The sequence below is a fragment of the Balaenoptera ricei genome, chromosome 7 (genome assembly GCF_028023285.1).
Source record: "Balaenoptera ricei isolate mBalRic1 chromosome 7, mBalRic1.hap2, whole genome shotgun sequence".
Classification (NCBI taxonomy): domain Eukaryota; kingdom Metazoa; phylum Chordata; class Mammalia; order Artiodactyla; family Balaenopteridae; genus Balaenoptera; species Balaenoptera ricei.
Genome location: NC_082645.1, coordinates 121,567,049 through 121,593,073, shown reverse-complemented (window position 1 = coordinate 121,593,073; position 26,025 = coordinate 121,567,049). Strand labels below are relative to the sequence as shown.

General features: G+C 56.8%; 1 protein-coding gene across 6 annotated transcripts in view; it reads left to right on the top strand.

Annotated features, from left to right (window-relative positions):
* HDLBP (high density lipoprotein binding protein) overlaps positions 1 to 22,538 on the top strand; it is a 67,759-nt gene extending 45,221 nt beyond the window's left edge. For all 6 annotated transcript variants that reach the window (XM_059929161.1, XM_059929158.1, XM_059929159.1 and 3 more), the window contains 23 exons: positions 497 to 703; positions 800 to 1,015; positions 1,525 to 1,731; positions 1,890 to 1,997; positions 2,845 to 2,949; positions 3,310 to 3,388; positions 5,036 to 5,175; positions 6,106 to 6,210; positions 6,302 to 6,415; positions 7,651 to 7,737; positions 7,884 to 8,015; positions 11,426 to 11,644; positions 13,784 to 14,005; positions 14,103 to 14,321; positions 14,814 to 14,952; positions 16,651 to 16,805; positions 17,587 to 17,691; positions 17,942 to 18,076; positions 19,193 to 19,336; positions 20,944 to 21,129; positions 21,598 to 21,714; positions 21,829 to 21,957; positions 22,070 to 22,538. In XM_059929161.1, the coding sequence (XP_059785144.1) occupies positions 497 to 703; positions 800 to 1,015; positions 1,525 to 1,731; positions 1,890 to 1,997; positions 2,845 to 2,949; positions 3,310 to 3,388; positions 5,036 to 5,175; positions 6,106 to 6,210; positions 6,302 to 6,415; positions 7,651 to 7,737; positions 7,884 to 8,015; positions 11,426 to 11,644; positions 13,784 to 14,005; positions 14,103 to 14,321; positions 14,814 to 14,952; positions 16,651 to 16,805; positions 17,587 to 17,691; positions 17,942 to 18,076; positions 19,193 to 19,336; positions 20,944 to 21,129; positions 21,598 to 21,714; positions 21,829 to 21,957; positions 22,070 to 22,156 (3,357 nt within the window). In that variant the 3' untranslated portion in view covers positions 22,157 to 22,538. The remainder of the gene's footprint in view (positions 1 to 496; positions 704 to 799; positions 1,016 to 1,524; positions 1,732 to 1,889; positions 1,998 to 2,844; positions 2,950 to 3,309; positions 3,389 to 5,035; positions 5,176 to 6,105; positions 6,211 to 6,301; positions 6,416 to 7,650; positions 7,738 to 7,883; positions 8,016 to 11,425; positions 11,645 to 13,783; positions 14,006 to 14,102; positions 14,322 to 14,813; positions 14,953 to 16,650; positions 16,806 to 17,586; positions 17,692 to 17,941; positions 18,077 to 19,192; positions 19,337 to 20,943; positions 21,130 to 21,597; positions 21,715 to 21,828; positions 21,958 to 22,069) is intronic.
* Positions 22,539 to 26,025: the final 3,487 nt, after the last annotated feature.

The following is a 26,025-nucleotide window of genomic DNA, read 5'->3' as shown; positions in this document are numbered from 1 at the left end:
TTTAACTGGTTTTAAAAGAGATAGCAAGAAGAGTTTATTACCACATATAGGGCTTATGTCTGAAAAAAACAGCATAGCGCTCCAGAAACAAAACTTCATCAGGTTAGTCAGTATGTGCCCGCTTTCCTACTGTGTCTTAGCATGGTGTGAGGAATCACTGAGATGGGAAACAAGCACATACCATTCTTGAATATTCCTGTCCTCGTGATGGCTTAGAGCTGGGCTGAGAAGACAACGAAGGAATAGTTATGATGGCTGAAGGGGTGATGCAGGACCATGGGTCTGTGTCACATTTGAACTCATTCTAGCCTGAGGCTTGGTCCTGCTTCCCCAAGAAGGTGATGTTTAACCTGAGACTGTTCTGAAGGACGGGGTGGGGCTGACAAGGTGAGAGTAGGTGGGGATGGCATTCCAACCAGGGAGAATGTCGTGGAAAAACGTGCTTTTTCGGAACCTGCAAATATTTTTGCTTTCTTTGGCTCTTTTCCTGCCGTAGGCCTCAGCAACTGTTGCCATTCCCAAAGAACACCATCGCTTTGTTATTGGCAAAAATGGAGAGAAACTGCAAGACTTGGAGCTAAAAACTGCAACCAAAATCCAGATCCCACGCCCAGATGACGCCAGCAATCAGATCAGGATCACCGGCACCAAAGAGGGCATCGAGAAAGCTCGCCATGAGGTCCTGCTCATCTCCGCCGAGCAGGTGTGGCCGGCTACGGGCCTGGTGTGCATGGTGGCCTTGCCCCGGCCGCCGGGAGGCCCGGATCTGTGCCCTCATGGCTCTGTCCTTCCCTCTCAGGACAAACGTGCTGTGGAGAGGCTGGAAGTAGAGAAGGCGTTCCACCCCTTCATCGCGGGGCCGTACAATCGGCTGGTCAGCGAGATCATGCAGGAGACGGGGACACGCATCAACATACCCCCGCCCAGCGTCAGCCGGACCGAGATCGTCTTCACGGGGGAGAAGGAGCAGCTGGCCCAGGCTGTGGCTCGCATCAGGAAGATTTACGAGGAGAAGGTAGCAGCCGGGAGGAGGCCCGAGAACAGCCCGGCCTGCGCCGTAGCCTCTCGGCCTGGGCAGCCCCAGTTCCCACAGTTATCAGGTGGCACCCGTGCCGCCCCGTAGCTGTGGGGCAGTGGGCCAAGCTCTGCTGGACGGCTGTCCCCACAGCTTCCCACCCGAGCTCCCCCTGCCCTGTGTGCCCCTGGGCACGTGCTGCTCAGAGCTGATCGGGCCTTTGGGTGCGCTCTTAGCCTGAGTCGGTGGGCATTGAGGTCTGGCGCTGGTTCCTTTATTTGGGGAGAGGACGGGGTGTTTTTGTTTCTTCCTAGTTGCAATGATTACTCTGGGCTTGACTTAAATTCTGCCGTAATTCTTTTGAGGAGAAAACCCAGTCCTTGATTAGTGGAGTTTCTGGGGATTGACTGGTCATCGTCTTCACTTTTCAGGGCTCACTTGCTGTAGTCGGGGCCCCGTGTCTTGCTCCCTGCCCTTCCCTCTGACACCCTTACGGTGCTCTTACTTAGAAAAAGAAAACCACAACCATCGCGGTAGAGGTGAAGAAATCCCAGCACAAGTATGTCATCGGGCCCAAGGGCAATTCCCTGCAGGAGATCCTGGAAAGAACTGGAGTTTCTGTGGAGATCCCACCTTCAGACAGCATCTCAGAGACTGTGATACTTCGAGGCGAGCCTGAAAAGCTGGGGCAGGCGTTGACTGAAGTCTATGCCAAGGTAACTGCTCCCTGTGGGAGACTCCGATTAGCGTTTCCTGGGACCGTGTCAGGAGAGGGGAGCACTCACCTGTCTCTGAGCCCTGGTGAGCCACCTGGCTTGGTGTTCATGAAACCTGGACTCTGCAGACCCACGGGTTTGTTTTCTGGTTTTCCTAGGCCAACAGTTTTACGGTCTCCTCCGTCTCTGCTCCTTCCTGGCTTCACCGTTTCATCATTGGCAAGAAAGGGCAGAACCTGGCCAAAATCACTCAGCAGATGCCAAAGGTAAGGAATTGTTGTCTGCCGCGTTGAGTTGATCTTGGTCGTCCCATTTCTGAGATTGGTTTTGTCCGGGGCGGGGGCGGTGCCTTTGAAGACAGAGGCACGTGTTTTAAAGATCAGTTGTTGTGGGTGACAGTCAGCTGCTGCGTGGTTAGCCAGGGGTGAGCAGAATACGTTTTTTCAAATACCTGTGTCACGTCTTTGGGTCTCTTTAACCAGGGAAAGAGTGTATTGCTAAGTTTAATGAATATCTCAAGAAGTATCTCATTTAGTTGTTACGGTGTTGTAACCTGTGAGTAGTTAACATCTGAGAATTTCGTGGAGAATCGTGTGCAGGTGGAGTTCGTGGGCCTTTCTGCCCTCCGCGTCTCTGTCCTTCGGGCGGCAGTAGGTCCAGGAACCTTGGCCGAGAACGCGTGTGTCGTCTTTCGTTCCTGTTCCGTTCAGAGCCCTGGTTCCCGCAGCGGGGCTGGCTCCGTGGTGCCGGCCTCCCGGGTTGCCCTCCCTGTGCGTTATTCCTCGCCCGGTGTGTTGGGCCGGGGCGGGGGGCGGTGGTGGTGACGTTTCACCCCCGTTGTCGTCTGTCTCGTCCCCCTCGCACACCGGGGGGCGTGAGCAGTGAGGTGTCGGTGTGCTTCATGCCAGTGGTTTTGGTGGCGCACAGTGGGGAGGCCTTTGCGGTTCCCACACAGGGTTTAGTACCAACATCATGGTCATCCCCAGACCGCCTTTCCAACTTCTCCTGGTGTCCGTGGATCGGCTGCTGCCCCGGGAGAGCAGCCCAGGCTCTCAGAGGAGCTTGCTGTGGCCGTGCCATCCCGGTGGGCCGACTCTTGTTTTGGTGCGGTAGGTCCACATCGAGTTCACAGAGGGCGAGGACAGGATCACCCTGGAAGGCCCCACAGAGGATGTAAACGTGGCCCAGGAACAGATCGAAGCCATGGTCAAGGACTTGGTAAGGGGCCCCGGGTGCTGGCCGAGTGGGCATGGGGCATAATCCTGGCACTTGCCAGTCAGACCTCACGTGGGGGCCCTGGAGGCGCGGGAGGGGGGCCCAGTCGGCAAGTGGCGAGTTCTGAAACGGCTGGAAGCTGGCCGGAGTCCGGGAGAGCCGTGGGTAGACGAAACCTTACTGGGAAGGAGGGTCTTTCGAGGGTGCCTGCAGGACGATCCTGCCGCAGACCCTGACAGCTGAGTGGGGAGAGAGGGCAGCCGCTGCCGGCTCCTGGGCTGTGGTTCTGGCTGTTTGTCTGCAGATCTGGGCCCAAGTCTTGGACTCTGGTCTCCACTGGCCTGCTCTGTGCTTCTCCCACAGATTAACCGGATGGACTATGTGGAGATCAACATCGACCACAAGTTCCACAGACACCTCATCGGGAAGAGCGGGGCCAACAGTGAGTGGGGGGGGGGGGCACGCGGAGGGCAGGCGGGGTGTCCTCAGCAGAGCGCCAGCGGGGGGTGGCCTAGACTCCTAGCCGGGGCCTCCCCCAGGGCCGAGGTTGGCCTGGAGCTGATGGGCCTAGAGGTGAACGTGGTGAGCCTGGTAGTGAAGGCACGCAGGGGGCCGTGTCCTCGCAGTTCAGCCAGACCTGCTGGGGTGGGGTCTGCCGTCTGCCGTCCTCACATGCACCACTGACCACACCCCTGCTGGGCTGGCCAGCCCAGGCTCAGCCGGGGACTGAACCGGGTCAGGTCGGAACGTGCCAAGTGAGCGCTCTGCTTGAATCCGCGGATGTCAGATGTTTTTTTAATTCCACTGCTTTGCTCGGTTTAACTTCAGTGCCATTCCAGGCATCATGGTGCTCACCAGTCCTGAGAACAGCTCTGTCCCCTGTGTGTGACCTTTGGTGGAGGTGAGGTAGTGGGCACCCCGCCAGTGTAGGTAGGACGCCTCCGTGTGCCTGCCCTCTTGGGTTTTGCCCTGTGCAGTCCATTCTTTGTTCAGAGTAAACGTAAGCTAGTTGCTGCTGCTTTATTTGGTGTCAGTTGTGAGTTCTGGAGCGTTTTAAACAGCGGGCCCACGCCCGCACGGAGTGACAGCAGTCGATGCTGCTTGCACCGTAAATTTGCTTTTCTTTCTTTTGTTTTCTGTTTTGGTTAACTGCAGTGTTTTCTTAAACAGGAAATGTAAGGAAGTGCAGTTCTGATGTTAATTTCTGGTTTCTGCTCCCTGGGAAGTGCAGAGCCACTTTGCGTTGTTCAGAGAATTGTGTCTGTTCCGTTTTCTTCTGGTTCAGTTCCTCACCTTCGTTTTCTTTCATCTAAAATCTGCCGCCCAGCTTCTGTGTCCTTGGCTCTCGTCCTGTGTGGTTCCACCCTGGAACAGCACCTCCTCACAGCAGCCCCCGAGCGGGTCGGCTCATGGCTGTGTCCGTGTTTGCTCACATCCTTCCTTGGCGGCCCTCTAAGGAGCTTGGTTCCCCTTTACTACATGGTGGGCAAAGTGCCACCCCCATTTCCTGGTGATGAGGCTTCCCCAGGGTGTGGGAGCCTGGGTCTCTGTCTAGAGAAGGTGACAGGAGGAGGGTTGTCAACACCACTGGTTTTGCCAAGGCAGTGAAGTGCTCAGGCTGGAGCTGAGCTGACGATGGAGTCTCCTTAGACAGCATGGCCTCCATGGGCCCCAAGATGGTCGACAGGGGTGCTTTTATTTTCAGGTAATGTGGGAGCTTCTGGTTTTCAATGGCTTCTTATTTTTGTTATATTTTTGAGAGTAATTTTTTTACTTGAACAGTAGTTGTCTGTCTCCACATTAGAAATGCCCTGGCCATGCCCAGACCAGCTGTATCTCAGGCACCGAGTGGCCCTCGCCGTAGGACACTGCAAGTTCTCAGGGAGGTGCCAGCATGTGGTCCATACCAGGCTCCTTGTAGAACATGGAAGGTCTCGCTGTGGAGTTTGAAGGCCTAATCATCCTTTTTGCTTATGGGATGAGTGGTTAGCTTTGGGGGGGCTTTAGCCCTGTCCTGCCGCGTTGTGAGTCATTGGTGGAGCAAGGTGGATTCTGCATCCAGCTGTGTGTGTCCTTTTGTGTTCTTCAGTAAACAGAATCAAAGACCAGTACAAGGTGTCTGTGCGCATCCCTCCCGACAGCGAGAAGAGCAACCTCATCCGCATCGAGGGGGACCCGCAGGGCGTGCAGCAGGCCAAGCGCGAGCTGCTGGAGCTCGCCTCCCGCATGGTAAGCCCGCGGCCGGGGCTGTGTCTGCGCGGCAGCACCTTCCTCCTGTGCCGTTCTAGAGGGTGGTCGGCGCGGCTGTGACTTGCTGGTACCGAGTTTCCTTCGTTCCCCCCATCCCCAGGGCCCCATGCAGTGCTAGGGAGGTGCTAGGGCTCTGCAGTGGGGTTCTCAGCCTTGGCCAGACCCCAGAGTCCCAACTGCAGGGATGACTTTTCTGGAGGTGATTCTCGTGTGCAGCCAAGGTCTAGAAGCACGGCTGTGTGGTTATCTGCACACCCGGGCTGGGGGTTGGTGCCTTGTTCCCCGTCCCTGAGACTAAGCCACCAGCCCTCACACACGTTTCTTGGTTTTCTGAGTCAAATGCAGACAGATATATCCTTGCTCTGGGGTGTCTTATCCTGGTACTGGGTTACTGAACCCTTATTTCTCTGTCAACCTGATGCCAGTCTGATCCAGAACCTCCCAGAATTGTTTGAAATGTTTGGTTGGCTGTTAGTGTTTGTCCCTGTATTCCAGCTCTGCTCGTTTTCTTGTATTTTTCCCACGTTTTGATAGGACCTCTGGGGGAGGGTGAGAGCCCCACGGGTTCAGTGCCCTGTGTTGAACCACTTAATCATCCGCACAGGGACGCGGTCCGAGCCACCCAGTGTTCAGGAGGGCCGTGCGGAGCGCGAAGCCTCGCAGCCCTCCCGTTAAGTAGAATTGCTGGACGAGCTGCTGCAGTAGCACTTCTGCGTGAAGGGTGCTGCGCTCCGTGTTTTCGTGCTACTTTGTTCAGGAGAATAACACGCAACCAGAGTAACATGCAGTGTGGGCATTGCTGGAGAGAGCAGGTGTTCCGCAAGCGGCGCTCTCTGCCAGCCGCTGACGCCTGGCACTGCTGCAGGGGTGCACCTGGGCGCCCCTCACTCTGGTCAGTTGTATTTTTAGGAAAACGAGCGTACGAAGGATCTAATCATTGAGCAGAGATTTCATCGCACAATCATTGGGCAGAAGGGTGAACGGATCCGTGAAATTCGGGACAAATTCCCAGAGGTAAAGGTTTCCCAAAGACATTCTTGATTCAGTATTTTGGAATCCAGTCCTCGCTAATAATCAAACTTGGTCTCCTGGTGATTTGTTCTAGGTCATCATCAACTTTCCAGACCCAGCACAGAAAAGCGATATTGTCCAGCTTAGAGGGCCCAAGAATGAGGTGGAAAAATGCACAAAATACATGCAGAAGATGGTGGCAGATCTGGTAAGGGGACGTTTTCCATCCTTTGTTGTGCGACAGTGTCAAGGGTAGTAGGGGGCTGGGGGTGTTCCCCAGAACCCCTGCTTCGGGGAGCACACTCGGGCACTGGGGCAGCCCCCCCCCCCACCACGGTATTTAGACCAGCAGAAATCGGTTTCCCGTGCAGAGTTACTTTGTTTCTTTTTATAAATTTATTTATTTACTTTTTTTTGGCTGTGTTGGGTCCTCATTACTGCACGTGGGCTTTCTCTAGTTGTGGTGCACGGGGGCTACTCTTCGTTGCAGTGCACGTGCTTCTCATTGTTGTGGCGTCTCCTGTTGCGGAGCACGGGCTCTAGGCACGTGGGCTTCAGTCATTGCAGCACGTGGGCTCAGTAGCTGTGGCTCGCGGGCTCTAGAGCGCAGGCTCAGTAGTTGTGGCGCACAGGCTTAGTTGCTCCGCAGCATGTGGTATCTTCCCGGACCAGGGCTCGAACCCGTGTCCCCTGCATGTGGGATCTTCCCGGACCAGGGCTCAAATCCGTGTCCCCTGCGTTGGGAGGCGGATTCTTAGCCACTGCGTCACCAGGGAAGTCCCTGCTTTGTTTCTTGAGGGGTCTTCGGATACCTAGGCAGAGAAATTCTCCCATCCAGTAAGGAGAAGAGAGGTTTTACACAAGTAGCCTGAGAAGTCACTTATTGATTTGTCATCTTCCTCAAAACTTGGAATGCGAAGAGGCAGTTTGGAAAGTGCTGAGGGCGGTTGGTGGGAGGGCTGCAGATGCCCCGTGCTTTCCAGGGGTTCTCGGGGGCTTGGACTTGACCTCCTCAGAGAGGTGATGGGGAGGGCTTCCCAGCGCTGCCCTGGAGGGTGCTGCTTTGATGTGCATTTTGAGCTCTCTCCTGGGCCTGGCATCCCGGCCTCTGCCCATCCTCAGGCAGCTCTGCTCCTGGGTGTGACACCCACAGAGCTGGTGTGTGTCCAGGCACTTCTGGATTGTAGAACACGTGTGTAACAGATCGCAGGCGCTCTCGCAGGCCGCTCTTCACGAGAGGGACTTTGCGGTAGCTGACTGGCACGCCCCGTTGGTCAGTTGTTGGATAAGTTGTCTCACCTATTCCTGTGACAGATCTCTGGAGGTCAGGCGGGGAGAGAAGTGGGTCGCAGAATCCTGTCCTCCCGTCCCACCTTCAGGCACAAGAAGGACAAGTCAGTCTGTAATACGACGGTTAATTGTACCATCTCTTGTGTTTTTTAGGTGGAAAATAGCTATTCAATTTCTGTTCCGATCTTCAAACAGTTTCACAAGAACATCATTGGGAAAGGAGGTGCAAACATTAAAAAGGTGACCGGCCGGCGTGTCTCCCGAATCTTGGCTCTGCCCCCCCTGCCCCCGTAGCCCTGTGCTGTTTTGGCTTCAGAGCTGAAGAAGGGAGCCTTGCTGCCCAGCCCTGGGAAGTCAGCCCCTCACGGTCCCCTCGCTCCTTGTAGATCCGGGAAGAAAGCAACACCAAGATCGACCTTCCTGCAGAAAACAGCAACTCGGAGACCATCATCATCACAGGCAAGCGAGCCAACTGCGAGGCCGCCCGGAGCCGCATTCTGTCCATCCAGAAAGACCTGGTAACGGGACGCTGTGTGGTGGGGTGCTCTAGCCTGGGGCCTGGGGCGCGGGGCCGGGTGGGCCACCGAGGGATGCCTGCCGCTTGTCCCACTCAGGTGCTTGGAAATCGTCCCATTCTGAAGGTGTTACTTTTTTTTTTTTTTTTTCAATTTTTTGAAAAATTAACAGGCAAGAGACTGCACGTGTTTAAAGTGTGCAGTGTAAGTTTTGACTGCTGGAGTCACCTCCACAATCCAGATAGCGCACACTGTCACCCCGAAATACCCTTGTCCCCCTTCACTCCCGCCTCTGCCCCACTGGGCTCCTGGCGCCCCCCCATCCACCCTGGTCTCCGCGCCGCCGTGGGTTGGGGTGAGTTTCCTGCTTCACTGTGTGAGGGGAACCGTGGCGCCTCCTCCCGCACGCAGGCCTAGCTGCGCTCAGCCCACAGGTCCTTTCAGATTCACCACGTTGTCACGTGTGTCGGTGCTGCTTTTCACTGCCGGTGACGCTTCATTACAGGAGGTCACGTGCCTTCTCGTGTGAGCTTTGTAGTTTGTGTGTTTCAAGGGGTTTCCTCTTTTATCTAAGTTGTCAAGTTAACTAGCATAAAAATTTTCTTAATGTTCACGTATTATCTCTTTCCTGTCTCTGGTAATGTCATCTTTCTCATTCCTAGTATACGTAATTTGCAGCATTGTAGAATGATCTCCTTTTAACCCTCGTAATATTCTTTTCTCTGAAATCTACTTTTTCTCTTATCAAAGTGAGTTTCTTTTAGGCAGCTTGATTTTTTATTCAGTCTGACAATCTCTGCCTTTTAAATAAAAGTGTTTACATTTTAATCACGTTAGTAATTATATATGTTTGTGTGGTATGTTATGTATGGCATGTTTTATTACATACACTTAGCAAGTTAATTAAATTACATTTAATGTGACTATAATTTTTTCATTTTTAAAATTGTGACGTTTGAAAAACAAAATTCAGCATCCTAACCACTTTTAAATGTCCAGTCCAGTTCAGTGGCACTCAGGCCATTCACACTGTTGTGCAGCCGTCACCACCGCCACCTCCAGAACTGTTTCATCTTCCCAAATGGAGACTCTGTCCCCACCAAATAACAGTTCCTTCCTCCCCTCTCCTCAGCCCCTGGCCCCCTCAGTGTGATTATTTTACGTAGAGCACTTCGATTTAAACCTGCTGTCTTGCTATTTGTTTCTCTTTGTCCCATCTACTTTGTTCTCTTTTCTGCCTTCTTTTGGGTTAGATGTTTTTATGATTCCTTTTAACCTCCTTTTTTGGTCTATTGGGTGTACCTCTGTTTTATTTTAGTGGTTGCTTTAGGGTGTTCGGTATACATCTTCAACTTACCACAGCCTGCCTTCAAGTGACTTGATGCTGCTTGAGACGCAGCGTAAGGAACTGAGAACAGTGGGCATCCAGCCCTGCCCCCGCCGCTGTGTTTTGTTGACATACTGTAAACCCTGCACGCATCTTAATAAGAAAATATACGCACGTCAACATATCCTCTGCGCTCTAGCTGTTCATCCCTCCCTCCCTCCAAACCGTGACAACCACCAGTCTTTTCACTGGCCCCATAGTTTGCCTTTTCCAGAATGTCAAATAGTTGGAATAGCATGTAGCCTTTTCATACAGGCTTCTTTTACTTAGCAGTAAGTAATAAGATGGATCGTATCATAATAGTAACATTTGGTTTTGTAAGAAACACCAGACTGTCTTCCACAGTGGCTGCACCATCTCGCATCCCCGCCAGCCTCCACATCCTCAGGCTGGCGGGTTTCATTCAGCACTCGAGGCTTTGCCTCAGTGTCTCTCACTTAACAGTGGTTTCCGACGAGACACCTGATGTCATCCTTGCTCCTCTGGCCTGTTTGATGATCGTATCACCAGCTTTTAGCAACGTATGATGTGTCCTGGTGTAATTTCATTCATGTTTCTTTGGAGTTCGAAGCCCTCATCTAGCTTCTTGGATATGTGAGGTTAGAGTTGTCATCAAAGTTGGAAATATTTGGGTCATTATTTCTTATTATTTTTTTCTATCCTCCAGAAACTCAGATTACCTGGTGGTAGGCAGCTTGACCTTGCCCTGCTGTCCTCCAGTGCTTTTTTTATTTGGTGGTTGGGGAGGAGGAGTGCTTTTTTTCCTCCTTTAAACGGTCTCTTCAAATTCATTAGTTTTTTGTTTTTTTTAATTTTTTTTATAGCTACTTTATTTATTTATTTATTTATTATTTATTTTTGGCTGTGTTGGGTATTCGGTTCGTGCGAGGGCTTTCTCTAGTTGCGGTAAGCGGGGGCCACTCTTCATCGCGGTGCGGGGACCGCTCTTCATCGCGGTGCGCAGGCCTTTCACTATCGCAGCCCCTCCCGTTGCGGGGCACAGGCTCCAGACGCGCAGGCTCAGTAGTTGTGGCTCACGGGCCCAGCTGCTCCGTGGCATGTGGGATCTTCCCAGACCAGGGCTCGAACCCGTGTCCCCTGCATTAACAGGCAGATTCTCAACCACTGCGCCACCAGGGAAGCCCCAAATTCATTAGTTTTTTGCAATGTCTGATCTGTGATTACACCAAGTATATTTTTCTCTTTCCATATATTGTCTTCACCTCTACAAGTTCAGTTTCAACCATTTGTTTTTATGCTTGACACATTCAACCTTGCCTTTGGCTTTTTGACCTTGTGTAGTCTAGTGATGAAAATACCTGTTTTAGTGTCCTTGGCCCGCTGGCTCTAACATCTATGTCATTTCTGGGTTGTTTTCCATTGTTCATTCCTCGTGATGGGTGGTTTTTTCCTACTTCTTTGCATGTCCGGTTTTTTTGTTTGTTCTTCTTTTATATTGGATGCTAGATGTTATGAAGTTTACTTTGGTGGGTGCTGGATATTTTTGCATTTCTATAAATATCTTTGAGCTTCGTTAAGTTACTTTAAAACAGTTTGCTCCTTTTTGGACTTGCTTTTTAGATTGGTTAGGTGGGATCACAGCGGTGCTTAGTCCCGGGTCTGTGGCGGTCCTTTCCCTGGCCTGGCTGGTCTCCCTGCACGTTCAGCCCGTGAGCCTGCAGTGCTGGGGGCTGCTCTCTCCCTGGACGGTCAGGGCTGCATCCTTGATGCAGGGGCTTGGCCACGGGCAGGGACCGGGCTCGGCCTGTCGGCTTCCTGTCTCCGGCGTCTTGTCGCTGCGTCACGTGGGAGGTGGATCCAGTCCCTGGTGCTCCGCCTTGAGTAGAGGCAGGGTCGTTGCTTACGGGGCTCTTGAGGGGGTTGGTCCTCGGGCATCTCGGCCCTGCCTCTGCTGCAGGCACCTGAGGGAGACATCTTGTGTGACGTCACGGCTTTCCCTCCGCGGCATGTCTGCCCTTGCCCGCCACACAAAAACCTGGCTCACTCGCGCTGTGTGTGATTTCAGGCCAACATAGCCGAGGTGGAGGTCTCCATCCCTGCCAAGCTGCACAACTCGCTCATCGGCACCAAGGGCCGCCTCATCCGCTCCATCATGGAGGAGTGCGGTGGGGTCCACATCCACTTCCCCGTGGAGGGTTCGGGAAGTGACACCGTGGTCATCAGGGGCCCTTCCTCGGATGTGGAGAAGGCCCGGAAACAGCTCCTGCACCTGGCGGAGGAGAAGGTGAGCACTGCCCAGGAGGGTCACTGTGTCCGTCCTCATGTCACACTGGACGCCTCCACACACCCTCTCTGTGTGGCAGGTTAGCAAACACCTATATATACCTGTATGTCTCTGATTCTTGCCACCGCTCAAGGGCCTTTCCAACTCAGATGCCTACATATTCAGTGTAGAAAATTTGCTGTTAGGCTTGTTATTTGGGGCTTTTTCCCTCAAGTATGATTTACATACAGTAAATCTTAGTGTATAGCTCTGAGTTTCGACAAGCATATGTTCATGTGACCGCCACTCAAATACAAACCTTTTGACTGTCGCCTCCCAAGGTTCTCCGTTGACTCAGTCGCCTTTGTCCCTTTGTTAAAACCCAGGTGCCCCTCTGTTTGTGGACTTGGCTCCTTTTCAGCAGCACCGCAGGTGGATGCCAGCTGTATGGGACGTCTCGGGAGTCCTTCAGCTTTGTGCTTTTTAAAATTGCTCTGGCTATTCTAGACCCTTTGCCTTTCCATGTGCATTTTGGAGCCAGCTTGTCGATTTCTAGACGGAAGTCCTGCTTGGATTTTGATTGGAGTCATGTTGAATCTGAAGGTCAGGTCAGGGCAGGGAGAATTGTTGTCTCGGCAGGTTTGAATCTTCTGGTCCACATCGATTCAATTTTTAAACTCTCTGAGTTTCCATTGGTGTTTTGTCGTTTTTAGCATGAAGGTCTTGTTCGTGTTTTGTTCGGTTTGTATCTGTTTTGTTTTTAGTGGCGTCATAAATGGTACTTCTTTATACAATTGGCACTTCAATTTCCAGTTACTGTCACACGTAGAAGCATGTTTGATTTTTGCATATTGGCCTTGTTTTTTGCATCTGGTCTACAGCTCACTTATCAGTGACAGTACCTTTTTTTGTGGATTCTTGTGAGTTTTATAGGTGAAACCCACCATCTGTGAACGTGCAGTTCTTTCTTTCTTTCTGAGCCGTACCGCCTGTGTGTCTTGTTTACTACGTGGCTTGGGCCTCCCGCGTGCCGTTCAGTAGCCGTGGTGAGTGGAGAGCCTCTCCTGGCTGTGGACTCGGGGAAGCCCTCGCTCCCGCACCGTGCGGCGTGAGGTGCGCTGTGGGTCTTTGGCACTTGCTCTTTATCCAGCTGAGGAAGTTCCCTTCTGTTCCGAGTGTGCTGAGAGTTTTTATCAGGAACGGGTGTATTGTAGGATCTGTTGACATGATCACCTGGTTTTTCTTTTTTTTAGTGTAAATATTAGATTGATTTGGTGTTTAACCAACTTTGGCGTTTCTGGGGTGAACCCCACCTGGTTTTGATGCATCATCCTGTATCATGTTGCTGGGCTGGGCTCAGCTACCTCGTTAGCTTTTGTAGAATGCTGCTATTTGTGAGTGTCTGTCTGAAAAGTTGAGGATTCTCCATGGTGGTCTGTGAAACCGGCAGTTAAAGATAACAGAATTCGGTTGTTCACCGTTTAGCTTGGGGGCCAGGTTTCATGACAAGAGAAAGGAGAGTGCGTGCCCGGTGTGGGCCTGTCCACCTGGGGTGTGTCCCCCTCACACTCTCCTGACGCCTCTGCCAGAGGAACCGGCATCTCAGCGAGCTCGCTGGGCCAGGGCCTTTCGTGGTATCAGATGAGGGCCTTGGTTGGCTTGGCCGTCTCCGAGCTGGAGGTTGCAGCTGGTGGTGCGTAGGTCACCTGGAGCCCTAGGGAGTGAGGACTGGACAGGGCGCCGTCCACTGGCGTCAGGAGCAGTGTGGGTGCCCGGGCCTGGGAGGGGCTCCCAGCGTGCCATGGGCTTCCTGTTGTGCGGGTGCAGTCCCCCCAGCCCACGCCCCCTTTGCAGATGGAGATAGAGAGCAGCTTGCAGAAGCTTGGTCACTGCTGGTCAGTGGCAGGCCTGGGGCTCTAGGCTGAGTGCTGTCCCCACCTTGGTGTCTCTGATCATGGAGGGGAGGAAATGCGAGTACCATGTTGTCCGGGTGTCTGTCCGCGTGCTTGCTGAGGTTTGAGTACCCCCCTTGGGAGGGACGTCGGTGACACTGTGAGGAGAACTCCCCCTCACAGCGCCATCCCCTAGGCCCTCTTAGTCACCTGCTCCAGGGCCCAGGCAGGTGGCTCAGGCCAACAAATGTGGGGTTGGTTTCTGCAGCAAACCAAGAGTTTCACTGTCGACATCCGCGCCAAGCCAGAGTATCACAAGTTCCTCATCGGCAAAGGGGGCGGCAAAATCCGCAAGGTGCGTGACAGCACCGGAGCCCGCGTCATCTTCCCGACGGCTGAGGACAAGGATCAGGACCTGATCACCATCATAGGGAAGGAGGACGCCGTCAGGGAGGCTCAGAAGGAGCTGGAGGCCCTGATCCAGAGCCTGGTGAGGCCCGGGGGGAGCCGCGCCCTGACCGTGGGTCCCGGGACCGCAGCGCCGTCAGCGGGGCGGGTCACACTGCGCCCTTCTCTCAATGCCACAGGACAACGTGGTTGAAGACTGCATGCTGGTGGACCCCAGGCACCACCGTCACTTCGTCATCCGGAGAGGCCAGGTCCTGCGGGAGATCGCCGAGGAGTATGGTGGGGTGATGGTCAGCTTCCCGCGCTCCGGCACGCAGAGCGACAAAGTCACCCTCAAGGGGGCCAAGGACTGCGTGGAGGCGGCCAAGAAGCGCATCCAGGAGATCATCGAGGACCTGGTGGGCGCCCGGGAGGCTCGGCAGGGCTCCGGGCCCCAAGGCGGGTGGGCGTCGCACAAGGACCGGCCCCCCCAGGGGGAGAGGTCCCCTGAAAACGGGGGCAGTTTCTGAAGCAGCCTTTAGAACCTCGCCCTCCTCGTGGGTCAGCCCGGCCTCCGGACGTCCTCTGGCCCTTGTGGCCACGCTTGCGGGATGGCACCTAACGGCACCTCCTGCGGCGCGGCGGGGGAGGGCCCTCCTTTGTCTGCAGAGCAGTGGGATGTTGTTACGTTCCAGTCCTGGGCGGTAGCCGCGTCAGTGCACTTTTGTACCATAGTCTTTTTGGGAAACGCTTCAGAAAGAGGCCTCCCCTTTGGCCCTGCCCTGCGCCGCAGGCTGTCCATGTGCTGGGAAGTGGCTATAGGGGGACGGAAACAAAAGCGGTGGATGTGAATTTGACCCTAAGCAACGAACCTTTGCCGATTTTTTTCTTTTTGCTCTGTCTCCCCACAGGAAGCCCAGGTGACCATAGAATGCGCCATACCCCAGAAATTCCATCGATCGGTCATGGGCCCCAAAGGTTCCAAAATCCAACAGATTACTCGGGACTATAACGTTCAAATTAAATTCCCAGACAGAGAAGAGAACCCAGGTGAGTCCCTGCGGTGAGCCCTGTGCTGAGTGGGAAGCGGAGGGGGGTGGTGTGTGTGTGTGTGGTCCCGGCCTGGGGGAGGTGGTGGCGGGCGGCTGTTGGGTGTCCTGGTGAAGCTCCTCCCTTCCTGGGGCTCCTGCGCGGGTGCACTGCCTGTGCGGTCGGCTGTCCTGGGGGCTTCCAGAGGTTCAGGGTCACTCCCTGGTTTCTCAGAGGTGGGCTGTGTTAGTTGCTCCAGGGTGATGAGGTGCCCTTCAAATGTCCTAGAGGTTCACAGCTGCTGGTGACCAGGCCAGGGGAGAGCAAAGCACCTGCAGCCTCCTGTGCAGTGGGGAGCCCCGAGTGCAGGCCTGCCGCTTTTCCCGGGCCCTCTGCGTGCCACGTGTGCTGGGCTCCGTCCCCGGCAGCACCTCCCCCCCGTCGCCAGCACCCCTCTCATGAGGCAGCCACTGACCCGCCGGAGGGCACCGTCTGAATGGCTGGCTGCCCTTACGGGATGGCCCTTCAGCTCCAAGTGTCCTGCCTGTCACCTGGTTGTGCTTGTGCCCCCGGGGACGGGGCAGGGCGGGGCGATCGGTGGTCAGGGAGGTGGCCTGCGGGGCACGGATCTAGCTGGTGTCTCAGACCCAACTTTGTAAATCCCGTGTCCTCCTTGCTTGCCCATCTCCTCCCTGTTGACCCATCGGGTCTGGTGGCAACCCTGTGGCCTGCAGGGTGCACTCCCAGCGCTCTGTCCTCTGTCCTCTGCGGAGCTTGTCGTGGCTGTTGAAGCGCCTAGTTTCCTGAGAAGATGGGCTCTTTTGAGTAGAAACGAGTCAAATCGTATTTGTCACATTTATGTTTCACACTTGAATGTTTACTTCCTAATCTTGAAACTTCACGTTAAAGAAAAATTACACAGGACGGTGTAAAGATACATCCAGATTCACCCCCCTCACTTACACACGGGCACGCTTGTTTTTTCTGAGTTATTTAAGTGTAATCTTGAGAGCCACCCTTTACCTGTGGTGGCCTCTTCATGAGGATGAGGGCGTTCTCCTCTGTCACTGGGGAGGACCGTGGCGCGCTCACCGGAGTCGGAAGATGCAGTGTCACGTGATGCTGCTGCCTGGTCCGTTGCCCACGTGCAGGTTCTGCTGATCTTAAGAGCGTCCTGCCGAGCTCACGCCTCTCCCCAGCTCAGCCCGGGGTCACGACTGCTGTAGGCAGTCGTGTCCGTGTGCTTACTTGCCCCTGGGCTCTGTCTTGCTCCGTGAACATCGTGGTGTTTATCTCGGTCACGCCCGGATCCTACAGTGGCCAGGGGAGCCACGCCGGCCGGCTCCCGCGCCCCAGCGCTCTTGGATTTGCTGGCTTCCTGGCACGAGAAGCTGGCCCCTCCCCAGTCATCTTCTCCAGCCCCTCCTGGCTGCCTCCGCCCAGCACGGGTCGCTTGGGTTGTCATGACCGTCCGGGCACCGGTCTCCTTCCCTCTCGGGCGCAGTGGGCCCTGCTCCGCGCCCCTCCCGGAGGTCTGTCTCCTCCCCCAGCCAGACAGCGTCCTCCCGGAGTCGGGCGGGACTCTTCCCTCCCCACCAGCACCCCGTAGGCACTGGACCGGTGTGTGGGTCTGGACAGAGGCGAGTGTCCTGCGGTGGCCCGTAGGACGGCCTGGGCCCGGGCGCTCGGCAGCTTGAGCTGCCCCTTCCCTGTCCCTAGTGCACAGTGTGGAGCCTGCTGTCCAGGAGAACGGCGACGACGCGGGGGAGGGGAGGGATGGCAAGGAGGCCGAGCTTGGCTCCCCCAGGAGGTGCGACATCATCGTCATCTCCGGCCGGAAGGAGAAGTGCGAGGCCGCCAAGGAAGCCCTCGAGGTGCGTGCAGAACCCCACCACCACCCCCGCGTCCCTGGGGGCCCATCGCAGGCACCGGAGTGGGGGCGGGGAAGGGTAACGGGTCTAGTCACTTGAGCCCAAGGCCCCAAGCACCTCGGCTCGCCCTGCGGAAGGTGCTGGAGTGGGTCACAGCCCAGGAGCGGGGCTGCAGGCCCGGGACCGAGGACGGGCACGGAGCTGGCGGGGCTCAGACACCCCCTCCGCGATGTGCAGCTGCCGGGGCCTGTCTCGGGCTCACGAGGATGAGTACTTGCTGAGCGCCACCTCAGTGGACAGGACAGGGGTCCCGTCGTATCATAGGTCAAGTGGGGCAAGCAGCTTGCCGAGGTAAAGGGCACGGTCGGGGCCGCAGTCGGGACAGTGGAGTCGGTGTCCCATCACTCTGACCCACTCTAGGGTCTCAGCGAGGCTGGGATCAGGGCGAGCCTCTGTGTGAGCCCCACTCCCCTCCTCCGTGGGCCCCGGATGCCTCTTCCCCTGGAGTTGCGCTGCTTTGCTTCTGCGAGGGGGCTGCTGTGTTGAGCACAGGCCCGGGTCTGTTTGCTCTGCCAGCGTTGACCTGAAGACTGCATTCCACGTCCTCTGTTGAGTCAAAGGTCTGGGCGGCATTCTCAGTCCAGGTGGAACGGTACAGAAGTTTCGAGAAAGCAGTCTGATTGTCACAGGGCTCTTCGCCTGTGCTCCAGGAAGAGCTGTTGCTGAGCCCACAGGGTCCCTCTGCTCCTCGCTCGCAGGCCTAACCTCAACCCCTGCCCTGCAGGCACTGGTTCCCGTCACCATTGAAGTGGAGGTGCCCTTCGACCTTCACCGGTACATCATCGGGCAGAAGGGAAGCGGGATCCGCAAGATGATGGATGAGTTTGAGGTACAGCTGTCGGCGGGTCCTTTCCCTGGAGACCAGGTGTCGGCAGGGGGCGGTGCTCCCCAGGTCGGGAGGTCAGCCCTCGGAGTGGGGCTTCACGTCCCACCTGCCTTGTCCCGAGCCTGCAGTTGTGCCCCTGGCCAAAGGGACAAGTGGGCAGCTGATCACGGCTCCCAAACTCCCCGCTGGTGGGGACCAGATAGACACGTGTCTGTCCTGCATGTGCATCAGGCCTGTCCCCGTCTCCGCACAGGTGAATATTCACGTCCCGGCACCTGAACTGCAGTCTGACATCATCGCCATCACGGGCCTGGCTGCGAATTTGGACCGGGCCAAGGCTGGGCTGCTGGAGCGGGTGAAGGAGCTGCAGGCAGAGCAAGAGGACCGGGTGAGGGCCGGGCGGGGCCGCGTGGGCCAGGGAGGATCGCCCGGGGGGCCCAGACCTCCAGCTCCCGGCTGCCCCTCAGCCAGTGGAGTCAGGTGGCAGCGGGAGAGCCAGGTGACCCCCCGTGCAGCGAGCTTTCATCAGAGGCCATGTTGGGGCCGTGGCCCTTTCTTCCTGACGTAACGGCGGCAAAGGTGGGCTTCCACGTTAATTAGCTGTTTCTTAAGTAAATCTGAAGACATTTGCCAACCTTACGGGGAAGGTTCAGCTGGGGAGGCCTGGGAGCCATTGCTAGGAAAGACCCCCTCGCCCCCCAACGTGTGACTGTGGTCCCAGGCGGCTCCCACTGACGCGCTCGGTGCGGTTTCCCTGCCGTTGGGTGGACGTGAGAAGCCGCTTCGCCTCTCTGGGGGGCTGGCGTTTGGAGGATTACATGAGTGACGCACGCAGGGGTGGGTATTCGGGAAACTTGAAGCACCGTTACATTTTATGTGGGGGTAACGGACTCCTTGCTGAGGGGAACCTTCCTGGCGTCTGGTGATGGGGCAGGGCCCATGAACCTCACGAGTCTGTGGTCCCCGCTTCTCAGCCTCAGCACAGGCTTTGGGGGCCCTTCTCTGCCCAGGGCTTTGCCTGAGCCTCTGCCTGTGGACATCCCTTAGCGCTTTTGTTCCCTTTTGTGGGTTTTTGGTTTGTTTGGTTTGTTTGGTTTTGGTTTTGGTTTTTGGGGGTTTTTTGCCTGCTTTCGTACCCCTACCGCAAAGACCCAGAACTTTTTTACACTTACTCATCAGGCCTCTGTTTCACAAGTTAGGGTAGTAGAGCCCAGGGCGTGCTGCGTGCTGTGCCAGGCCTGTCGGTTACCGGCACGCAGCTTTCCCTCTTTTCTGAAGGACCTGTGCTCGTGGTTGTGGAGTGGTCAGGTCCTCGGGTTCTCATTACTAGCTGATGGCGGAAGGGGCGCAGCGGCTAGCGGGAAAGCCGTGTCTCGTTCTTGTTGCAGAGGTGACGACAGATCCCTTCCAGGTTGAGGATGGAAGGGGCGCGTGGGTGCGCGATGCTGAGGGCCAAGGCAGACGTGCCCCCCCTCCCCCTCACTCTCCCTTGTCTCATCTGCAGGCTTTAAGGAGTTTTAAGCTGAGTGTCACTGTAGACCCCAAATATCACCCCAAAATCATTGGGAGGAAGGGGGCAGTGATCACCCAGATCCGCTTGGAGCACGACGTGAACATCCAGTTTCCTGATAAGGATGATGGGAACCAGGTAAGGAGGACCGCTTGAGTCAGACGCCACGGTGGAGCGCTTCAGGGGCAGAGGGACTCTCACTGGTCTGTGTCCTGACCTGGGGACAGTGGCCACGCAGATTTAGGACGTATCCAGAGGGGCGGTGAGAGCAGCAGGTCTCCGAGGAGCTGATCTGGGCTTGGGGTCTGGGCCCATGTTGGCCCAGGCCAGCGCATGAGGCTTCTCTGTCATGGCTCTGTCGCCCTGTGGGCTTGGGGCACTTTTCCCGTGCCCACCTGGCCCTCCGCCCGCTGCACTCAGAGGGCAGTGGAAGGCGGCCCCTCCCCCGGGCACCGCCCGCAGGCCGTCACACACCCCTGCGTGCCCCCTCCCTCGCCCTTCTGCCCCTCAGGCTCAGCCTCCGGGAGGTGACCTGGGCCCCCCTGCCCCGCGCCCTGCCTTGCCCTCCTCCTGGCCTCTTGCTGCTCTGGAGTCAGCCCCCGGCCTCCTCACTGACCCTGACCCTGACCCTCCCCCTCCCCCTCCCCCTCCCCGGGTGCATCCTGGGCAGTGCCGTTTCTTCGCCTCTGTATTTCTGAGTAGTGTTCATAAAACTACTGTTCTTCTTCATTTGTGATTTTTTAAAATTATCTTGACCTTGAGAATTTAGCTCAGACTCCTCGCCTTCACTACCTTTTATTTCCGCCAACTTTTCCACCTAATCACCAATTTTTTAGTCACTGTTTAGTGTTTAGATTATTTCGGTTAATATTTCATGAGCCAAGTGGGGTTGAGTGGTCATGTGTCGCATTCATGGCTTTTTCCTGTGAGGCTTATGCTGCGTTTGCAGTCTGTTCAGTGCTGTTGTGTACTTGGCGGACGATGGGCCTGCTGGCTGGTGGGAGTCTGGGCTCTGCTGGGCTGGGTTCTGGGTGGAGCCCGCCGCCCACTGTCTGCATTTGCTTCTTCGGGACCGGAGGCACCTGGCCGCGGCCCTGGTGCGTCCTGGCCTTTCTCTTGTCTCTCTCCTGCTGTGGGTCACCGAGTTTCTGCTCTTCTGTTCTGTGTCCAGGTGTTCGTTCTTGTCGTGTTGTGTTCTTCGGTGTGGGTGCAGTGTTTTTCCCTGTCCTGAGGAATGTGGCTTTAGGTTGTACTTTCTAGTTTCCTTCTCTCTGCCTTGAGTTACCCATTTGCTCTGCTCATCTTTACGGCTCTGGCGTCTCATCTGCTGGTTTGAGGGGCAGGGGTGCCGGCCACGGTTGTCTGCACCTTGTCTCCAGGTCAGTCTGTCTGTCCAGCGGAGACGCCTCCAGTGGAGGTCACCCACCCCCGTGCCCTCAGCTGCCAGCGTCCCCTCGGCTTTGTGGCCCGGTGCCCTTCCTCCTCCTCGTCAACAACTGTCTTTCTGGTGGAGTGTGGGGGTGGGGGTGGGGGCGGGAGAACGCAGGTGCTGTTAAGCTGCTGTTTTGGGCGCTCTCCCTTCTGAGCTGGTTGGGTTTCCCCTTACGGTGAGGTCTTCCTCACCCAGGCCCGCTGAGTGCCTGCCCCACTTCTCACCTCCCCACAGAGCTGCGCCCCGCTGGGTCGGTGCTCGCAGTCAGGCATCTCTGGGTGCCCCTTCTTCTGACCGGATTCTCCTTTCTCAGCCCCAGGACCAAATTACCATCACAGGGTACGAGAAGAACACAGAAGCTGCCCGGGATGCCATATTGAAAATTGTGGGTGAACTTGAACAGATGGTTTCTGAGGATGTCCCGCTAGACCACCGTGTTCACGCCCGCATCATCGGTGCCCGTGGCAAAGCCATCCGCAAAATCATGGATGAATTCAAGGTGAGTTCCCGACCTGATCGTGAAGGGCGTTGAGCCCTAAAAGCACAGCAGGGGGGATCGGCTGGGTGCTCCCTGCACCATCGAGCCACTTCTTTCCCCGCGAGCCAGTTGAGGGGGCAGCGGGGACCACCTGGGGCTTCACCTCGTCCTGCCTGGGTCGCTGACCACACTCGGGATCCGGACTGGGAGACTTCTGAGGCTCAGGTGCCCGTCCCTAAGGTAGAGGTCGCGTGGGGTCACAGCTGTGTGTAGTTGACCCTGTCGGCGGTGCCCTGCATGGCCTGCGGAAGGTGGCGGCCCCGTGGTGGCCGATGGCTCTGCCTCTGCGAGGGCACATGCGGCTCTGAACACCAGGTGCCCCACAGGGCCCCGGTCCTCCCGGGGGGGATCTTCACTAGAAATGGACCGTTCCCGGCCGCACACGACGGGGCCCTCAGAGCCATCTCAGCTGCCGTGTGCTCCTTCCAGGTGGACATTCGCTTCCCCCAGAGTGGGGCCCCCGACCCCAACTGCGTGACCGTGACGGGGCTCCCGGATAACGTGGAGGAAGCCATCGACCACATCCTCAACCTGGAGGAGGAATACGTGAGTCCGGGCTGGGCAGCAGGCCTGGGGCGGGGCCGGGTGGGCGCCTCGCGGGTGCAGGGGGTGCCCGTCGGCATCCCTGCTGCGAGCCGATGCCCCCGCCTGCGCCCACAGCTGGCCGACGTGGTAGACAGCGAGGCGCTGCAGCTGTATGTGAAGCCCGCCCCCCACGAGGAGTCCAGGGCGCCGTCCAAGGGCTTCGTGGTGCGCGACGCCCCCTGGACCGCCAGCAGCAGCGAGAAGGTGAGGCTCCGCCGCCCAGGCCCTGCACGCGCGCCTCGGCGGCCATTCTAGACGCTGCTGGGGGGCGGGGGGCGGCCTCGTCACTGAAGCCGAGCCCCCTCTCCCCCCACAGGCTCCCGACATGAGCAGCTCCGAGGAGTTTCCCAGCTTTGGGGCTCAGGTGGCCCCCAAGACCCTCCCGTGGGGCCCCAAACGATAATGATGAAAGAGCAGAACCCTCTCCAGCCTGCTGACCTGAACCCACCACGCGATGGTGCGTCCCAACCTGACCCAGCGGCTGGGCCCTCCGAAAATTGTCGATGCTCCCCTTCCCTGAGGTCTCACAGCGAAGCCGGCGCCCCGCGCTGTGTGCGGCCCGGCCCCGGGCCTGGTGGCACCCAGCGTGGCGCGGGCCCTGCTCCCAGCCTTTGCTCTGGGCGGCTCTCCACTGTCGTGAACACTAAGGAGGTCACGGAACGGTGTCACCCAGCACGTCGGTGAGGCTGTGGCCTCCGCCAGGAGAGCACCACAGGTGCAGCCGAGTCTACTTCCTGTGTCATGACCTCAGGAAATAAATTTCCTTGACTTTATAAAAGCCAAAACGTTTGCCCTCTTCCTTTCCCACCTCCCTCTCTCTCTCTCGTGCCTGTCGTCCAGATGCTCCTCCGGTAGAACGCGCTCCGCCTTCTTCCAGCTGCCAAAAAGCCCGCTTACCCAGGCCACAGGGCAGGTCGGGAGGCCCGGTGTGCACCCTGGGCGCCCGCAGACCCAGAGGAGAGCCCGGTGGAGCCAGAGGGATCAGGAAGGCAGGAGGCAGACGCGGTTCTTGGAGGGCCCTGGCTTTCCCGGTGTCACGTCGGGGTCTCTGCCCCGGACCACACGGGTGCAGGCCCCGAGTCTGGTGAGCCTGGTGAGCGCGGGGCCTGAGGAACGCCAGGCGGAGAGGAGGGGGCTGGCCGGGGAGGTGGAGATCACCCACGCCTGCTCCGTGGAGGCCCCGCCCTTTGCACACTGGCTGACTTGTTTTTACACCACCTTCCGCTCCCTCGCACCCACCCCTCCCCAGATGCCCCCTGTTGAGTTGCCTCTTTCTACCTCAGAGCTGGTATGGGGTGTCCCGAGCTTCGGGCTGTGTTTGCTGCGGCCTTGGGGGCTGGAAGCCGAGTGCCCGGCTCAAGGCCGTGCTCTCCCTCACCCACTGGGTCGGTGGCCAGTGGGCCCATCCAGCGGGGAGCACACGGGTCACTCCCCCCAGGTGGCCGCTGATGGCATGCTCAAAAGGCAGGCCTCCTGGCCCCGGGGTAGAGAGAGGCTGCCGCTCGGCCGGGACCAAAGGCCCCGGTGCTGCTGGCGGCCTCTTTGTCAAGTGTGTGGTAGGTCAGTCCCGCGGTTGGACCCCAGGCCTTGGCGGGTCAGGGTGCCCCGGCCCTAGCCGGCTTGGTGAAGGTCCACCCTGAAGAGGGAAAGTTGGGGCCCCGTCTCCACGGAGGCGACGGGCCACTCTGAGTTGTCTTGTCCCAGATGCTGGGCTTCCTAGAGGAGCTGCCTTGTGCCCCGGGGACAGTCATCTCTGCTCTGACCACCTTCTCCCCACCCTCAGAGTTTTTCTCTCAATTTATTAACTGGAGCTCGGCCACCTTCTGACTCTTCGGTTCCGGAGTAGACCCCGAGTCTAACTGCGGTCGCCTCTGCAAGTCCCCACTAGCTCCGGCAGCCTTAAGTGTGCCCACTCAGAGGCGTGAGCAGCTGGGAGAGGAAAGAAGGAGCGTTTGCTCCTGCTCAGCAGGCTTCGTGACCCCGGAGGAGGTGAAGTTGATTGCAGTAGGAGACAGGAGGAAAGGCCCCGCCTCTGGGAGCCTCGCGGGGAAGGGCCGGCCCCTCCTCTCCTTTTGCATGAGTCAGGAGCCTTTCTCACCGCCCCCTCCCTCTGTCTTTCCTACAGCATCCAGCCCTGCCCTCCCCAGAGGTAAATTTTTAATTCTCACAACAAATTTTTGCACACGGGCATTTACTGCTAAACGTCATAGATGCAAACTCCCCTTTCCTAAACTCTGGGGTCTTGCTCGCTCTGTTTTTGGTTGTTGTTAAAGGGGATGAGATGACTGTGCCCAGGCCTGTCCCCTGCGGCCTCCGATGCTGTGGGGAGAGCCTGGCGGGAATGGGCGCGTGTGTCCGTCTCCTTGTTGAATGTCTTCCATATCATATGTGTCCATGGCTACCATCCATCCCTTGGCCTTAAATTTAAAATTTGGAGATTATATGCAAACATGTGTAAAGGCTCATGAATATGGATGACACTGGAATTTTATAAATTCTAAAATAAAACCCGAAACCAGATATAGTGTGCTGGGACTCATTTTATCACGTCCCGTGTGTGCTCAGTCTGTTTTTTTTAAATAGTGGATTTTTTTTTTTAATTTATTTTATCTTTGGCTGCGTTGGGTCATCATTGCTGCGCGCGGGCTTTCTCTAGTTGCGGCGAGCGGGGGCTGCTCTTTGTTGTGGTGCGTGGGCTTCTCATTGCAGTGGTTTCTCTTGTAGCGGAGCACGGGCTCTAGGCGCGCAGGCTTCCATAGTTGTGGCTCGAGGGCTCTAGGTGCGCGGGCTTCAGTAGTTGTGGTGCACGGGCTCAGTAGTTGTGGCACACGGGCTTAGTTGCTCCACGGCATGTGGGATCTTCCTGGACCAGGGCTCGAACCCGTGTCCCTTGCATCGGCAGGCGGATTCTTAACCACTGCGCCCCCAGGGAAGCCCTTGTGCTCAGTCTTGTGAAACCAGGGGTGTCTTCAGCATGCTCTTGAGTGGTAACTGGACACCCACAGATATTTGGCGCAGTTCTCCCAGCTGGCCTAGGGTTCTCAGCCCTGTGTTAACTGTTCCCGCAGGGGCCACCACGCTGGGAGGAGGCGTTGTTGGGGGTGGACAGCGACCCGGCACCTCCCACTCCTAAACGTGCGCCCTGCGGGGGCGCCAGCGGGCGCCAGGAGCTGTGGACGAAGTTTGAAGGCAGCGCTGTCCCCAAGAGCTGGGCAGAACGGCTCAGTGGCCGTCTTCCTTCAGGGAGCTGACACAGCAGCCGGGGTGGGCCAGTTACGCACAACGCTGCAGGGAAGGCTTCTGGTGGTGCGGCCCCTGGAAAAGGTCGCACCTGTGGGTTCCATCGTTCCGTCCCTCCAGTGGAGGCCAAGGTGGTGGCTACTCTAGGTGGGAGGAGGAGGGTGGTGTGGGAAGGTCGTTGTCAGGACCGCGTCCTTGTGATCAGGGCTGCGTCTTCGTTCAAAAGCTGGTTACGCTGGTGTGCTCACTTCATGAAAGCCCAAGGTGTGACCTAGCGTTTCTTATGTTTCCATAAATTTACTTTAAAATTTAAAAAGTTTGAAACAGAAACAACAACAACAAAGCAACCATCTGCAAGAAAATACTTGTGGATTTGGTGACAAGGGCATGGTGCGTGCAGCCCCACCACCCACAAGCGGAAGGACAGCTCATTTTCTAAACAGTGGGTGAGCAACTGGCAGATTCAAAAAAAATGCCAGTGGCCACACCACAGCCTCAGCCCCACTGGTCAAGAAATGCTCAGTGCTGCCTGAGGCCCAGAGCAGTGGGTTTTTAAATGTGTCAACCGGCAGTTCTGGGGAGAAGCTGGGCGGTGGTGCAGTGCATCAAAGCGCTTTAAAAATCATGTGCCCTTTTTGACACTGCTGTGCACTTTGAGGAGCGTCCCCTAAGGAAATCGAAGGTGGGCACAGTGTCTCTGGGCGTTTATGCCATGTGACTTCTAACCGCAGAGCAAGAGAACGGTAAGCAGATGGCGAAGTTGGGAGGTGCTGTGTGACCCGAGCGAGGAGAAGGTAAACACAGAAAGAGGTCGTGAAGCCAGTCAGCGGACGAAGTCGAACTGCAGGTACCGTTAAGCTCCCAGCTCTGAAGATGACCACGTGCACCCAGACAGGCAGACTTCCAGAAGGAGATGCACCGAGCATCGCAGGAATGTCCTTTCCTCCAAGCACTTCACTGGTCAGGGGATAAAGTTCAATCTCCTTCCAAACCTTCCCCATCTGGGCGCTCGCTGCCCGGAGAGACGGGGGT